Source organism: Pleurodeles waltl, chromosome 9, assembly GCF_031143425.1.
Source record: "Pleurodeles waltl isolate 20211129_DDA chromosome 9, aPleWal1.hap1.20221129, whole genome shotgun sequence".
In the NCBI taxonomy this organism is placed as follows: domain Eukaryota; kingdom Metazoa; phylum Chordata; class Amphibia; order Caudata; family Salamandridae; genus Pleurodeles; species Pleurodeles waltl.
In genome coordinates, this window is record NC_090448.1 from 158,612,117 (window position 1) to 158,628,600 (window position 16,484).

A 16,484-nucleotide genomic window follows, 5' to 3' on the forward strand; every position below is an offset into this window, starting at 1 on the left:
CTCAGCACACTTGAAGAGGAGTCCCACGTCGCTGGAGCAGCAGGCAAGAGACTGTGCTTTGTAGGAAGGAGTGCTGGGGGCTGGGGCTACACGGAGCCTGAAGTTCCCTTGGAGGAGGACAAACAAGCCTTGGCAGCTGCAAGACTCGCAGTGCCAGGGGTACGGTCCTACAAGGAGAGGCAAGGGCTTCCTGTCTCCCAAGTTGGACAGCTGGTAGAGAGGACCAAGAGGACCACTCCAGACCACCACCTGTGATGCAGGATCCAAGCAATTCCAGAGGAGAGAGGATCCACACAGCCGGTCGTCGTTGCAGTTGGTGCCTGTGGATGGGTGCCTGAAGATGCAGGGGAGTGACTCTTTAACTCCAAGGGAGATTCCCTCTTACTTCTTGTGCAAGCTGTGTCTTGTCACCCTAAGAGGATGCACAGCCAGGGAAATGTTGCAGTTGCTGGAAGGAGCAGGAGAAACAATGTTGCAGACCGTAGTTGTCGCTAGATTTGCAGATTGCCGGTTCCTGGAGGGTCCAGTTGCAGTCCTGAAGTAAACGATGCAGAGGAGTCCTGCTGGAATCTTGCACATCAAACCTGAGGACCAACCACAGAGGGAGACCTTAAGCAGTCCAGGAAGGCAGACTAGTCACCTAGCAGGGTGACCACCTATCAGGAGGGGGCTATGACATCACCTGCCTGACCTGGCCATTTAGATGCTCCCAGGGCACTCTGCCCACCTTTGTTTCAAGATAGCAGAATCAAGTGGCCACCTGGACGAGCTCTGAGCACCACCCACGGGGTGGTGATGGACAGGGGAGTGGTCACTCCCCTTTCTATTGTCCCATTTCGCACCAGAGAAGGGAATCAGGGTCCCTGGACTGGTGCAAACCGGTTTATGCAAGGAGGGCCCCAAATGTATCCTTCAAAGCATACCGGTGGCTTGGGGAGGCTATCCCTCCAAAGCCATGTAAGACCTATTTCCAAGGGAGAGGGTGTTACCTCCCTCTCAAACAGGAAATCCTTAGTTTTGCCTTCCCCTGCTTGAGCTGGTTAAGCAGCAGGAGGGCAGAAACCTGCCTGAGGGGTGGCAGCAGCGCGGGCTGACCGGAAAACCTCACAGGACTAGTAGGAGCAATGCTGGGGGTCCTCTATGGAGCCCCCAGAGAGCTTGGAATCATACAACCAATACTGGAAACAGTATTAGGATATGATTCCGACATGTTTGATATCAAACATGCCCAGGTTTGGAGCTCCCATTATGTAGCTGGACACAGGTAGTTAAGTACACAGGTAAAATGGCTTCTCCGCACTTATGAAGTCCAGTGCAATGGATTTGGAGTTCATAGGGGGTACCTCTGCTCATGAAGGGGTGCCCTCACACACAGGTACCTGCACCCTGCCCTCTGGGCTAGGAGTGCCTACAATAGGGGTGACCTGTAGTGAAATAGTGCAGTCACTGTTTCACACAGGCTGCAATGGCAGGCCTGCAACAACATTTTGCATGGGCTCCCATTGGGGGCACAATAATACATGCTGCAGCCCATGGGGAACCCGTGGTGCCCCAATGCCCTGGGTACCCAAGTACCACATACTAGGGACTTACATGGGGGTACCATTATTCCAATTGTGGGTGAGCAAAGTCCTAAGCAACCAAACTTAGAGGAAGAGAGCACAATCACTGGGGTCCTGGTTAGCAGGATCCTAGTGAAAACAGTCAAAGCATACTGACAGAAGGCAAAAAGTGGGTGTAACCATGCCTAAAACAGGGTACTTTCCTAAAGGAGGCAACAAGCCATGGTATCTGCAAGAGTCGCGGTGCACAGGAGTACTTTCCAGCATGGACAGGCAAGGGCTCACCGTCTCGCAAGTTGGACAGTAGGGAGAGAGAACCAAGGGAACCACTGCAGACCGTCATGCGGTTCCAGAGGAGAGAAGCTCACTCAGCCGGACGTTGTTGCTGTAGGTGCCGGCAGATGCAGGGGAGTGACTCCGTCACACCAAGGGAGATTCCATCTGGCTTCTTGGTGCAGCTTGAATTCTCGCCGCCCCGGAGGATGCACAGCTGGGGAAATGCTGCAGTTGCTGGAAGGAGCCGGGGAAACAAAGTTGCAAGGTGAGGTTGTCTCGGGAGTTGCAGTCTTGTCAGGTCCTGAAGAGTCCATTTGCGGTTCCAGAGGCCAGAAGTAGAAGTAAGCTATGCAGAGGAGTCCTGATGGAGTCTTGCTCATTAGGGAGTCTCTAAATAGCTCTAAAAAAGGGTTTGTCACATTGCAAGGTGACCACCTATCAGGAGGGGACATCACCTGACCTGGCCACTCAGATGCTCCCAGAGGCCTCTTCACATCTTGGTTTCAAGATGGCAGAATCGAGTAGCCACCTGGAGAAGCTTTGGGCACTACCCTTGGGGTAGTGATGGACAGGGGAATGGTCACTCCCCTTACCTTTCTCCAGTTTCGTGCCACAGCAGCTACTGAAGGTCCCTGGACTGGTGCAAACCGGTTTCTGCATAGAGGGCACCGAATGTGCCCCTCAAAGCAAACCAGTGGTTTGAGGAGGCTTCCCCCTCCCAAGCCTTGTAACACCTATTTCCAAGGGAGAGGGTGTTGCCTCCCTCTCCCACAGGAAATCATTTGTTCTGCCTGAGCTGGTCAAGCAGCAGGAGGGGAGAAACCTTTTTGAGGGATGGCAACAGCACGGGTTGCCCAGAAAAACCTAGAAGGCTGGTAGGAGCAATGCTGGGAGGTCCTCTAAGGAGCCCCCAGAGTGCATGAAATCATATAACCAATACTGACTTTAGTATTGAGGTATGTTTCTGACATGTTTGAATCCAAACATGCCCAGGTTTGGAGTTACCATTATGTAGCTGGATCTGTGTCCAGTACACGGGTAGAATGGCATCCCTGCACTTATGACATCAAATGTAATAGAACTGGGGTTCACTGGGGCACCTCTGCTCATGCAAGGGTGCCCTCCCACACAGAGCCCCGTACCCTGCCCTCTGGGCTAGGAGGCCCTACCTGAGGGGTGACTTATAGTGACCTGGTGTAGTGACCTGTGGTGAAAGGGTGCGTGCACCTTTTCACACAGGCTGCAACGGCAGGCCTGCAGATACATTTTGCATGGGCTTCCACGGGTGGCATAATACATGCTGCAGCCCATGGGGGACCCATGGTCTCCCAACGCCATGGGTACCTAAGTACCATATACTAGGGAGTTATAAACAGACACCGGTTGCTCAAAGGTCCTAGGCAACCAAATTTAGAGTGAGAGAGCACAATCACTGTGGTCCTGGTTAGCAGGATCCCATTGAAAACAGTTTAAGCACACTGATGGCAGGCAAAAAGGGGGGAGGGGTAACCATGCCAAAAAAGAGTGACTTTCCTACAACTGCGATGTCATCACAGCGACCACGACGACAATGAAGCATGCAGAGTCAACCAATACCACCTGACGGCGTGCAAGTGTACTGCTCAAAGAAAAATCTCCAGTTCCAGTCTGATGCCTGGGCTTAATTATAAAGTAAGGAATCTGTAACTAGAAGTCTCTATGAGATACTTTTATATGAATTGTCTCCAACACGGTGCTGTTCAGGAGCTTTCATTTCCTGCAACAGGTCACTGACATTTGGGCTATGATCCTGATATTTCAGCCTTGGTTTTAGTTTTCCACCACATAACATGGACAAGCAAGTTTATGAGTTCAGCAAGGAGCACTACAACCGTTCTCATCGAAAGCAACCCTCAACTGCCATTACGAGAGTTCCATTTTCTTTTTGCCTTCCATTACACCCCTAACATTCGGCTTCAAGAATTTAAAATAAATTGAAGCAAAAATAAAAAATAAAATAATAAAATCAGTGACGCTCCATCACAGTACTCACCTTTGCTTTATAATTATTTTCTAGCACTCTCCTGGCCTGTAAAAGCTCATCATCCTCCTCCTTGCACTGAATATCCATTCCCTCATCCTCTGTCTGCACATTCTGTGGAGGTATAGGTAGCTGCTTAAGAACCTTTCCTACCTTCCACCTCGAGGACTGTATTAATATAACCAATTTGCATTTGGATACAAATATATCGCCATCAATAGCTTCCATATAGATTTTGAATGCATCAGGTCAGTCTTCCTGCAAAAGGGATGGGTCACCTGGAGTAGGCAGAAATAGTGGTGGAGGCAACGGAATCCAAACTAGCCATAATATTCAAGGAGACCAGGTACATGTAACACCAAACAATAGTACTTTAGAGCAACTACACTCCGTCCTTGCACAGGTTCCAGCTGCTGCCGATATACATTCAGACCAAAAAGAAAACAAAATAACTAACATAACTTCAGTTTCCTCCTTAATCCGTTAATCATTGACTTCAAGTCACAAATACAATAAGCAGCTGACACTTCTTGTACCCTCGTGCATCCTACTTGGTACTTCACCAGGTGGCATATGTGGAATCTGACATCTCAGTGGACCTATCACCAAGAGAACCTGGTGGACTGTAGCAAATCCACCTTTTCTGATTAGTAACCCCTGATAATTCTCCTTTTTCTGGTCCCTAGTTTTATGGCTTTAAATCTTTGTGCACTTTACATGTATAAACCAGTAATATGGTGCATCCACAGCCCCTATAAGCATTGTTAAACTGTCTTATTCCCGACTGGCACATTTAACTAACTCCCTAGTATATGGTTTGAAAAAAAAAAAGTGAACGCAGGGCCTGAAAGTTAAATGTCACCTTGTAGCACTTATTGTGTCATCCACAAAGGGGACAATTAAAACATTGTTTCGATCTCACTGTTGTGGTTTAATTTTGGAGTGAGACCTGTTAAAATGAGCCTTTTCAACAGATCAAAACCTCCCTTTTAAGTACTAGTAAGTTACCATGTCAATACAGTGACAAGGCCCTAAAAGCTATTTTCACTGAGGTAGGCCTAGCTGCCCCATGTAGAAGTCAGAGTTCATATTAAAATACTAATGCTGCTAACTCCTGAAAGCAACCAGCTAGAAACAACAAGCATTGGCACAACACCAACAATTCTCGCCCCTAGGAGATCTTTTGAATTTGGCAATGGGTTGGGGGTCACTAATGGAGGAGGAAGGGTGGATAACAAGATGATTTTAAACAGCACTATAAAGCAGTCAGCACCAGCTGCTTTACAGTGCTTTTTATGTTCAGATTGCAGAGATCGAGGAGGGCGGGAGGGGGAGAGGAAGGAGAAGGAAAGAACAGAAAAGGGAAATGGGACAGCGGGAAAGACGGAAAAAGTAAGAGAAAGGAGAAAAGGGGAGAGTGAGAGAACGAAAGTATGATGATGTTAGGAGAGAAATGGATGGAGATTTTGAAGTGTATCAGAGAAAGTTAAATTATAGGGTAGAGAAAGCATTGGGGTGTGGCATGGGAACAAAGCAATTAAAAAAACGTTGACAGCTGCGTCATGCAAAGACACAGATACATGGACGGTGGAGAAGAAACAGGGACGGGATGGAGGGTCAAAGGGGAGAAGAAACACAGGAGGGTGGGGATAAGTTAAATACATTTCAAAAAGAGAGCTACAGAGAAGGCAGCAAAGAAGAGTTGAAATTATGTCAACAAATGGTAAGCTCTGGGTGGGTTCCAAGCCCATTATTAGACACAAGAGTCTTGTATGCAAGAGCACATGTACTAGTGCATACTTTCGCAGGCTCGACCTAGAAAGTGGGCATAATTACATTACACTCCAATGGTACTGCAGCACGTTCCTGCAAGGACGTTATGAAAGACTGGCGTATTTGAGCAAACACACTCCATACGTCTGCACGCTGCTTTCAAAGTATGAAAGCCCGCCAACTGTAAAAGCAAGTCAGCGCAACCTGCCTACTTCAGCCAATCAAACAAAGGAGGCAAGACAGGTAACACTTGTGTGAAAATCTGAAATTGCGCATTACAGGCCCATGTAAGGCACTGGCAGCAGCAGCGCAGGTGCAGAAAATGTACAAATGCTGCCAGTGTGATCTAAGGTTGATACTTAGGGCGCCTTGCTATGAAAGTAGCTGTGTTGGTTTACAATAAAATATATTCTGCTGTTGTGGTGTTACAACCTGAAAGAGGTGAGAGCACGTGTTCAAATCCGCAGTAACAATTCAGGCCTTTTATAAAGCCTACATAACCAAGGAAACGTTCCAAAAGTTGAAGAGTGCCATCACAAGAATCTAGGCTAATGTGAGGGTGAGGCAAGGAGAGCATAGTAACAGAGCTCTAAAGAAAGTTGTGTTCTTTGTTTAACCATTACCGTTGAAAGAAGTACATCATGAGGTACAAAGCGAAAATTAGACGCAAGTAGGAAGCTTTTATTCATGTGCAGAATGCACTGAGGGGGCATTTGATCAGGAAACAAATGCACCAGTGGAAGAAAGCTGCAACTGTCCTACAAGCACAATATAGGATGTTCCAGCAAGGACAGCTCTACCACAGACTGCACAGTGCATACATTTTGATCCAGAAACATCTCACTGCATGTCGTACACAGTAGTTCTTGAGAATCAATACATCTGTCATCTGCATACAAACAGTATTTCTTAAAGGTGAGGAGAGATGCTGTGTGCCTAAAAGCAACGCACCATGGTTAGGTTGTCCATGGCAAACCCAAAAGCAACATACTGCTGCTTTAGAGCTTCAGTCCTCCTATAGGAAAGTTGTGACTCAAAAACAGTTTGGTTCTACTTAATAAAAACATATACATGTTTCCCCTATTAAACCAATATGGCAGAAGCTACTTCTTACACTACTGTTGAACTGGTGAGAGGACGTGGCTTAAGAACTAGTGCTGTTGACATTGGAACTGGAGAACCAGGTTTGAGGCTCAGTGTCACCTCAACATCCTGTGATTCAGTGCAAATCACTTTCTTGTCCTGTGCCACAAAAAAATAAAAATAACATAAATAGGTCTTGTGTAACGGAACTGCTGTTTATGTAAATAACTCCAATAGCTTCATGTTGGGTTCACGCTATATAAATCTGCAAAAAATAGATGCACAGTTGTAGGACTCCTCTTATTGGAACAAGGCTGCTGGATTTGGGGTGGCAGTGCGACCGTTTGTGGGTGACTGAGTCAGTCCCACACTGTATTGGCAGCTGTCGGCACAACTCTTTCAGATAGCTAGCAGCACCTCACCCAAGCATGGGAGAAAATGAGATCTGTGGCAGCCTGATGCTTAACACTCTGGTACTTCTTAGGGGAAGATGTGATCGACAAATCTCACCTCCTTCTCTCATTAGCAAAAGGACTCATACACACACATAGGCCAAAGAAAAGATGCAGGATGTTTTTCAATACATTTATTGAAAAGACTGCAATCTACAATCAAATATATGCGCTGCAAATATTAAGTCAATGAGACATAACAGGATTAGGATTGTGGTGACCAGCACGAAGAAAATAAATAGTCCCCCCAGATTGGAATAACATACATATATGAATTCTATCTAACCTCTAACTCCTAAGTGAGGGCATAGTGGTGATATCCCAGTCTGTCTGTATTTAGCCCATCTGCGGAGCACCTACCCCCATTACCTGGAAGATAGAGGTCCGCCCGCCATCTCCTTGACTGGTTGTAGAGAAAGGGCTGAGGTTAGCAGTGAATTGACATGCAGCAAGGATCAATATCCTGGCTGGAATGACCTCTCTGTTTTGCCTTGGCCTGTACAGTGTATTTATAAGAAGCCTATTTCTGATCCATAAAAAAGGCCTGAGATGGGCACGTACCTATATGTGGACTGTTTACATACTCTTGTGGCGACAATGCTAGCTGTACTGTACTTGTCAGCCTTGGACAGAGGTACATGGTGAAATGTCGTGCACAGAATAACTCATTCGCAGAATCACAGCTGATAAGAAAAATAAAACAACCCTACTGAAAAGCAGGCTAACTAAAATTAATAAAACTGGATACAGGAAATCAGAGCACATATGTAGGTTAAAGGGCATAGGCCGCAGGTCTAAGGTAAGCTAAAATATGTGGTGTGCCGATGCAATGTTTAAAATGAGCCCACGACACAGGGTTTAACTCAGGCGTTACATTACAAAACTAGCAAAGATTGCACAAGTGAAATAACTCATCACCAGCCCTTTCAACCCTGTGTGACATCACACCTCTGAGAGAAAACTTGTAAAGATTTCATTGATTAGAATAACTTTTGATATTTTCCCAAAGTACTGGAGCAGCAAGTAACCTTGTCATCCGCACCTAAAACATCAAGTATTTTTAAATTATTTTGTTAGCAAGTTGAGATCATTAGCAGAAAAGCAGAAGGGGCCACAGGTCACGTTTTAGCTTCAGCTGTACAAAGGTGGGGTCCCAGGGTTGTGTAAAATGAATGGTGTTAGATAACCTGCACAACCGTGGCAAACATAAAAATAAACGAAAGTTCAGTCAACTCTGAGCAATGCACAGAGCTGCAAAAATGATATCCAGGACGTAATGAGAAGAAACAGGGAGAAGAGGTAAGGATAACTTGCTTGGGGTGGAATTCAGGTACCATTTATGTGGTATGATATCGCCAACGCTGCATCATAGCTCTTAAATAGCTATGATGCAGCATTAACTGCATCATAACGCATAAGTGATACCTGAAGTCCAGCATGAGCAGCTTGAGAAGAAGTGGTGTAAGGGCCAGACCTCCAATAACTGGTGGTCATGTAAAGCGCTCTGATGCCTTTGGGTCGAATTTGCCGTAAATATAACTGCAAAAAGAAAGGATGGCCAGCAGTAGACTACTAATCAAAGTTAATTATCAGTACTTGGTCCCTGCGCAACAGCAATAAAAGGAAGTGACGCATGGCAAATGCTGCCAAATTAGCATGAGTTTGGTATGAATTACAGGGCCCTAGAGTAGATGAACTGGAACAGAGGTTCGTGGCACTTGGAGTCTGACAAATAGACTTAGTCAAATCATCCATAAAAAAAGCCAAAATTCTGTAGAACAATTAGGGAACCTATCAAGAGATGTGAAGGTTCTAGATTACATGGAGCATATGTTATATTACATAACTTCACCAGATCATGTTTGAATATCTGACAAACTTAAAAACAGGAATGGGCTGTTGACTCACCAGCTTCATATTTTAGGTCCTAAAGACAATCATTACATGTTTGTTACAGTGGCTAGTAGTATTATACTCTCCTTGCCTTTCCTAATAGGTGCCTCCATTTCAATTGTCTCAGGAGGAATACATAACACAAGATGTCATGTACTAACAGTCTAAGGACTCCCTGATTCAAAGTCTTGTTCAACGATCTGGCCTAAAGCCTACAACATTAATGCTGCCTTGTAGTGTACACCAATAAAGTTGCCATAATTGCAGAAAAGGTCAAGAATGAAAGCCCTGTGCTTTATGACCATCTTTTTGTTCACAGTGGTATCACACTTTTTTTCCAACTTTATATTAGTCTTCAGTGAATCCAATGTGCCAGATGCATTTGATCTGCAGTCAAATTAGAAAATCTGATTCTACAGGGAGCCAGACTTACTCCGAGATGGCATTTTATTACAAATCATCATCCAAAGATTTAAATGATGAAACACAGCGATGAATTCAGGGTACATAGCCTGGCAGTTAGCATGATGAAAGGCATGCATCTTCTATACTTCAAGAAAAACAATAGGTTTGTGTACAAAACAATAACTTCTTGTAGCATCATAGATCACAAAATATGCCAATGTAGGGGATGATAAACATAAGCTCTTTGTTAACAGACGAAGATCCCATCCAACCGTAGCCCAGCTTTGCTCCAAGCCACGCTGTGCTCACCATTCCATATCCCCTCATAACTTTCTGTATGACATACATAACATTCCGTTATACTAAATACCCAGCTACCACACACCTCCTTTCCTTAAAACAAAATTATAAAAAACAAATATATAGAATAGATCCATACCATTACACAAGACAAAAATTCGAATGAATCCTAACATATGGTAAACATCCTGGTGAAGAAAGACAAAACAATCCAACAGGCCTAGAGACACAAAACAATCCAAAATGTCTGAATAATGTATCTTCTATTAACGGTTTGCAACAAACAAAAGAAGAAGAATTACTAAACACAAGTTATTACTTCACATAATCCTTCAAATACTTTGCCATTTGTATTGTTCTGTGAGATTTCCTTGTTACAACACTCTTTTCAGCTTCTTTTCCCTTATCAGCTTCTTCATCATTTGAAAAGTGTACCTTTCATTTGTATAAAACAATTTTATTGAGGTTCATATGCGATGGTCCTGAGCTCTGACAGCGGACCTTTTATTAACAGAGGAAGATCCCATCGAACCGTCTCCCGGCTTTCCTCCAAGCCCTTCTGTCCTCACCATTCTATTGCCCCTCTATCATTCTGTATGACATACATAGCATTCCATTATACTAGGTACCCAGCTGCCACACTTCTCCAAAGACGTAACTTTAAATAATTACACTGATGGTGCACAGAATCAGTGTATTATAGGTGACAGTGGCCATAGTGCTAGAGGCTGGCCTTGCGGACCAAAGGACATCAGTGTAAAAACTACTTTTCACAATAAGGAAGAATCTGGCAATGTAATAACACCACAAAAAGAACTCAAGGATTAGTTTCAGAGCTGGGGGTTAGAAACTGGCAAGGGTGCTCAAGAAGTTGTGAATAAAGACTCTAAATCTGAAAAAAGTCAATCTAGGTTCTTGCAGTGACCTAAAGTTGCTTGAATGAGCAGAACGAGTGAATATTACTAGCATTGTTTGGTCAAATACAAGGACCACCAACTTAGGACACTCACAATATTGAAGAGAGGGTTGCTACTTATAAGTAATTTTATCAGCACTAGCTCAAGAGGGGAACTGATGTGTGATTCATTTTGGCAGAGTTATCCCCCTATATAGGGCAGGCATGCTTATTATGAAAGAAGGAAAAACACCACAGAACCAGGGGTGGGGAGCCAATCACACTGCTTGGACTCCTGGGCTATGGCAAAGAAAGGCATGTTTAGGAAGAGAAAATGAAATGCCTGCTTCACTGGCTGCTGCTCCAACAGTCTGCAAATATCATACTAGAGAACGATTTGGGTCTATCCCGTCCAATTAAGCCTAAAGACACAGATGACTGTCTGCAGGGGAGCTTGGCAGTAAACAATGATAAGGGTTTAATTGTCACTGCACACATTTTGTACGAATACGATCCTAACGAGCCGAACTGCTACATATGTTATGGGCCTGCCCCTTACTATCTGCTTATTAGAAGGAGGTAACAACAATAGTTGCAGACGTAACATTGAGAGGTTCCATACTGTCTTGGCCATTGTCTCTGAGTCGTTCCCACGCACCTCCAAAACCAAGACAACAAGCAGATTTCAGGACCTAGCGTACATACTAGTGAAGAGGGAAATCACCAGGAACTGGAGGACGCCTGGGGTCCCCGGATCGCCACCTGGCAGAAGGAGCTTGAAAGATGGGCAGAGTATGAGGGACAGGTACTCCTGCGCAAAGCTAGGAGCGGTGACCGGGATACCTGGATGCAGCCGGTCTTGGGAGACTCTGGTGGATTGCCTGATGGAACCTGATCAATGATCACCAAAGGGGGGGTCACTGGGGAGCTCACCCGCTGCTGCTCCTCCTTAGCCGATATAGCTGAACAATCAAGCTGCAGTAAGGAGGTCACAAAACATGACATGAGCACGCTAATTGTACTTGTAATCGGATATTAGCAAGAGGATACTATTGTATAGAATTTCAACAGAGATGTCAGAACACATATGGGCCATGGCTTATGGGAGGGAAAAGGAAGGTGGTTTGAGTGGAAGTTGGGTAAATGGTTATGTTTAATATCAGATGCATAACCTTGGCACATACGACAAGAATGATACAATAATGGATGTAGATCTCTTATATGATAAACCTCAATAAAATCTGTTTAATAAAAAAAGGAGCACTAAGTATTAAAGTATTAACTGCAGATGTGGTGGAAACTGACTAGTTTGATATCCTTTACACTCAGACCAGTCTCTAGAGATATGGAATTCCAACCTTGGACCACACCTGTGCTGGCTGGAGTCTACATGTACTGGGGTGCTGCCTAATGTGAGCTAAAAGAGGTGCTCTGCGGCACTGTTTAGTTCATGCTAATGAGTTTATGCTAATGCCTTTCAACAATGTCGGGCTTCAGGAAGTCCGAAAGTACAATCTTACTTAGTCTCTGATGCTCCCATGCTGTTGTGATAGGCACCAGTGCAAGTGTTGGTGATTAAATGGAAGGCCCCAGATAAAGCCATGACAGGGAAAGGCTAGGGAGTAATACATTCAAATATATATCCTTTGAGCTCTACAAAACTCTATAAATGAATGAATAAATAAAAGAGAACGAGCATGAAAGGGGATGATATTCAGCTATGTTTTCCACAAAGAAATCTATTCAGGTTATAAAAATAACCCTAAGCCAGCAACTAAAATGCACATTGAGCCCAAAAAGCATCTTCCTACTATCACCATAAGTCATAATTGGAAAAATACCCGTTATTCACATACAGTACATATATTTTACCAGTGTATCAATTTATTCAACGTATTTGTATATTTTCTTTACAAAACTTTCAGCAGTTTTGCATTCTATAATTTTCTTACAATAATACATATTGCAAATTACCTTCTGCAGTTGCTTTATTATCTCTTCATCACGGTTTAGAAATGGTTTGTAAGACGAATAGACACCTAATGTTAAAAGACTACAGATTAATGAAACTGACAAGATTTGTGCAACAAAAATAAGCAAATATCTATTTTTGCAGCAAATTAAGAATTACAGCTTATTTTACTATGCTAGAAATCTACAAAAAAAGTGAAGACTGTAATGTGACATGACTAAACACAAAAGCCTTGACTGCCTCCCTGTCCTTCGACAACATGTATTTAAACATATTTGGTGTTGTAGTGCTGATCGATGGTGAATCTGCATAACTTTCATAACTTCAATACTTAACTTTCCTCTCAGTTTAATGTGTAACAGCGGTTCAAATATATGTGAAGAACCAATGGCTTGTTTGGGCTACATAGAAAACTTGTTAGCAACTCCCCAGAGCCTTTCCTGACACACATCTGAACAATGGGAACAGGACATCAGTGAAATGAAGGGCGAGAAGCGGACGGAAGGAAAGCGGACAGTTAAGAAGTCAGCAATATCAGTTCGGTTATGCCTTATACGATTTAAATGCTTCCACAAAATATATCATACGACAGAGAGGCTGTGGAAAACTGATAAGGGCACAGATCCGAAGTGTCTATGAGGTATGATTTTAGAAGAGGTACATTTAGACACACGGTTAGGGAATGTCCAATTACACAATCACGCTGGTCAGGAACAGTCTCGAACCTTGAGCAAGCTCTGGTACTCCTCATTGAGACATCTAAAAAATTATTATCCTAAATAATGAGCTGGGCGAGTATGCTGATTCCGATGGACCGAGGGTGGCTAAGAGAGCTACGGCTGGCCATTGGCAGTTGCATCCACCACCACCGATTTTTGATTGTTAGGAGGAATGGACTATTACGCGTTAGATGCATGAACGTCGATTCAACAAAAGGCCAGGGGTAGCGGAAGTGACATCACATGTCATTTGTCCTTTACATTTGCTCACACATGCTTACAAATCCACAAACACACATACATTCTCTCACATAAACACACTCATCTGCATGTATGCACGCAACGTACATTTATACATTTAAAAGCATTTATTACTTACCTCAGCTGCCAGGGAGTGTCAAATTCCAGGAAATTGTACTGCGTTTTTATTACACTAATAGTAAAAATTTTATTACTATCAGCATAATTTTTTTTTATAAAAGGCAAGGAGATTGCATCCCCAACCGTTGTCCATTCGGACGAGCTGCTCCTTTGTATTCGGTAATGATTCTGCCGCCTCTGCGGCCGGGGGTCGCACATGCAGTGCCAGGGTTGGCAAGGGGCAAGCCAGGGGTAACAGCTGCGACCCCTAAATGACGTCCCTGCTTGAGGCTCCTTTCCGTGGCGACTCTGGCAACCAGGCTGTAGTCGTAACTGCTGAGAAGCAGGAAACAGAGACGGGGGCCAAGCAACATCAGTACTCACCAGGCGCTTCTGTGCGCTTGAGGCCTCCCAGCACCGCTGGCAACAAACACACCCAACATGACGAGTCAGTCTTTACGTCACAGGGGTAATCCTTGAAACATCTGCGAACCCGTGGAAGTGATTGAATCATTTCGGCACATTGTGAGTCGTTTCTTGAAAAGTTTCCTGGATGCTTGTTTCCGGTCCAGAGAGGACCTGGCTTGACAGTTTGGGCTGGACTGTTCCCATAAGGAACAGGGTCAAGGCTGATTTGCATATGGCTGGGTCCAAACTGGGGTGGCATGGTGAGCAAACGAACAATGGATTAAACCCAGATCTGTGACTGGGGGCGAGTGTTTGCATTGTTTAGCACGCCGTCCATCATCCTTTTGTTTTGCTAAAGTTGCCCTAAGTGGGAAGGGTATGCCCAGACGTGGGTCCCGTGCTCACTGTGCCACTGGATGCAAGCTAACCTGGCTGATGAAGGGTGATACCCTGAAACCTGGCATGGTGAGCAAAAGAACGATAGATTAAACCAGATCTGTGACTGGGGGTGAGTGTTTGCATTGTTCAGCACTCCGTCCATCATCCTTTTGTTTTACTTGAAAAGTTTTGTCATAAGAGGGGGGAGAAGAACTGAAGGGTGAGGCATGTCGGGGGAAGAAGTGTGCAATACAATTGGGGACTACAACCTGACAATGCAGATGCGGGAAATGTGCAAGTTTAAGGTGCTGCGTATACAGTTGTTTATCCTTACCAATTTATTTCATATCTGTGTCAGTGTAATGTGATGCACTGCAATTAAAAAAAAATCTAAAAATATTACCAGGTTTCGAATCCAGTGTCTTTAAATTTTTCAATTTTTTCACTTTAACCGGTTTTTGAATTTCACCTGTATGATAAAATGTCAAAATGTTACACAAGCATTTTAACAGTGACAAAAGAAGCATCACTGTCGCCAGTGCATTATTCAAAATTGATTCCTTTGCTTTTGCTCCGTCCAAACATGTGCATCTGGGTGGCAGGTGCATGCAAATATTGTGCTCGAAGGCAAAGACTATTTTAACACAGGTTCTAAAAACACAGTAGTCCACAGATGCACATATAAAAGGACAGACATAATTAGAGGTTTACTGAACAACATCTACGTGAACTTCACAGTGTAATACAGACATCTGAAATATGTTTTTGTGACTCTGAATGCAACATGTCAAACACACCTAAACCCCAACTCAGCATCTTCTGTCATTTGAATGCAGGTTATTATACATACTGCAAACCATTTTCCAAAACAACACAAACTTACATTTGAGGAAAGAGTGGAATAAAAAAAACACACACTAAATAAACAAACCAGAAATTTAAATTACAGACTTTCCAATCAACTATGCTTGGGAAATGGGTATCTATAGAGAAGTGAAAATGTACATGGACAGAAGAAGTCTTAGAGATGTCCCTTGGCAAACAATTATCAGTCGCATTGTACAATATATTCATCTAATGCAGTGCAGCACATGTGCACATTTGGTCCATTTCTACATGGATGTCTCCATTTGTTTTTACTCAAAATACAAAGGTGAGCCTTACCATTCTAGCGCTAAATGAGACATCATTAATGACACATTTAAGATGGATCAAAAGCTGATCAAAAAACGTACTCAGTTTAAAACCAATGGGATTAGGTCGTCCCACAACATTAATAGTTGCGGAGTTTGAGAATGCAATACAGTTGAATGCACTACTTGGTGTAGCCATACATAGGTGATCCCGTTAGTGCCAGGAATGGTATACGATCCAGTATTTGCAATTCACATATCTAGGGAATCATTTTCATTAACGAATTTGAATACAATATATTATATTATATGGTTTTGCTATGCTCTTTCGAATAGTTACCTTAAGTTAACTGCTGTACAATTACTATTCCATATTATACACAAGAACACTTTTTTTTTGGCTAAGAAGCCGGATTCTCCATTCCTTACAAGCTTAACGTCGAAGTATTTTCAGTCTACAGTCTCCTGTTCCAACAATAGTCCTTGTTGACGGTGAAGGCCAATTTGTCTTCGCTAAGCTTACAATATTTTCCATCCCATATGGTATGTAAGCCGTGCACTACAGGAAAGATTTCTGACAATTTCTAAAACTTTCAAATTTGATCTATTTCAAAAGTGCTCCAGGGATCGTTTATAAATAATAAATAAATTATGTATGTTATGCGTTACGATTATTTGCAGTGCATGCATCTCACCTGGGAGGGTATCCAGGTGCTAGAGCGAAATGAGAGGACTGTGCTGGCCGAGCCTGTAGATCTTGGTAAAGAGCCATGTCTTCAGTTTCATGTGGAACTCAATGACTGAGGAGATGGTTCTGATTTGCAGGGGAAGGTGATTCCCGGCTTTGGAGGAGAG

The 16,484-nt window shown here is 43.7% G+C and overlaps 1 protein-coding gene across 1 annotated transcript in view; it reads right to left on the minus strand.

Annotated features, from left to right (window-relative positions):
- DENND6A (DENN domain containing 6A) overlaps positions 1 to 16,484 on the minus strand; it is a 292,813-nt gene that overhangs the window by 58,842 nt on the left and 217,487 nt on the right. Inside the window, exons 13-14 of the mRNA XM_069206473.1 lie at positions 14,900 to 14,965; positions 12,634 to 12,698 (exon numbers count right to left, since the gene is read on the minus strand). Coding sequence (XP_069062574.1) covers positions 12,634 to 12,698; positions 14,900 to 14,965 — 131 coding nt within the window. The remainder of the gene's footprint in view (positions 1 to 12,633; positions 12,699 to 14,899; positions 14,966 to 16,484) is intronic.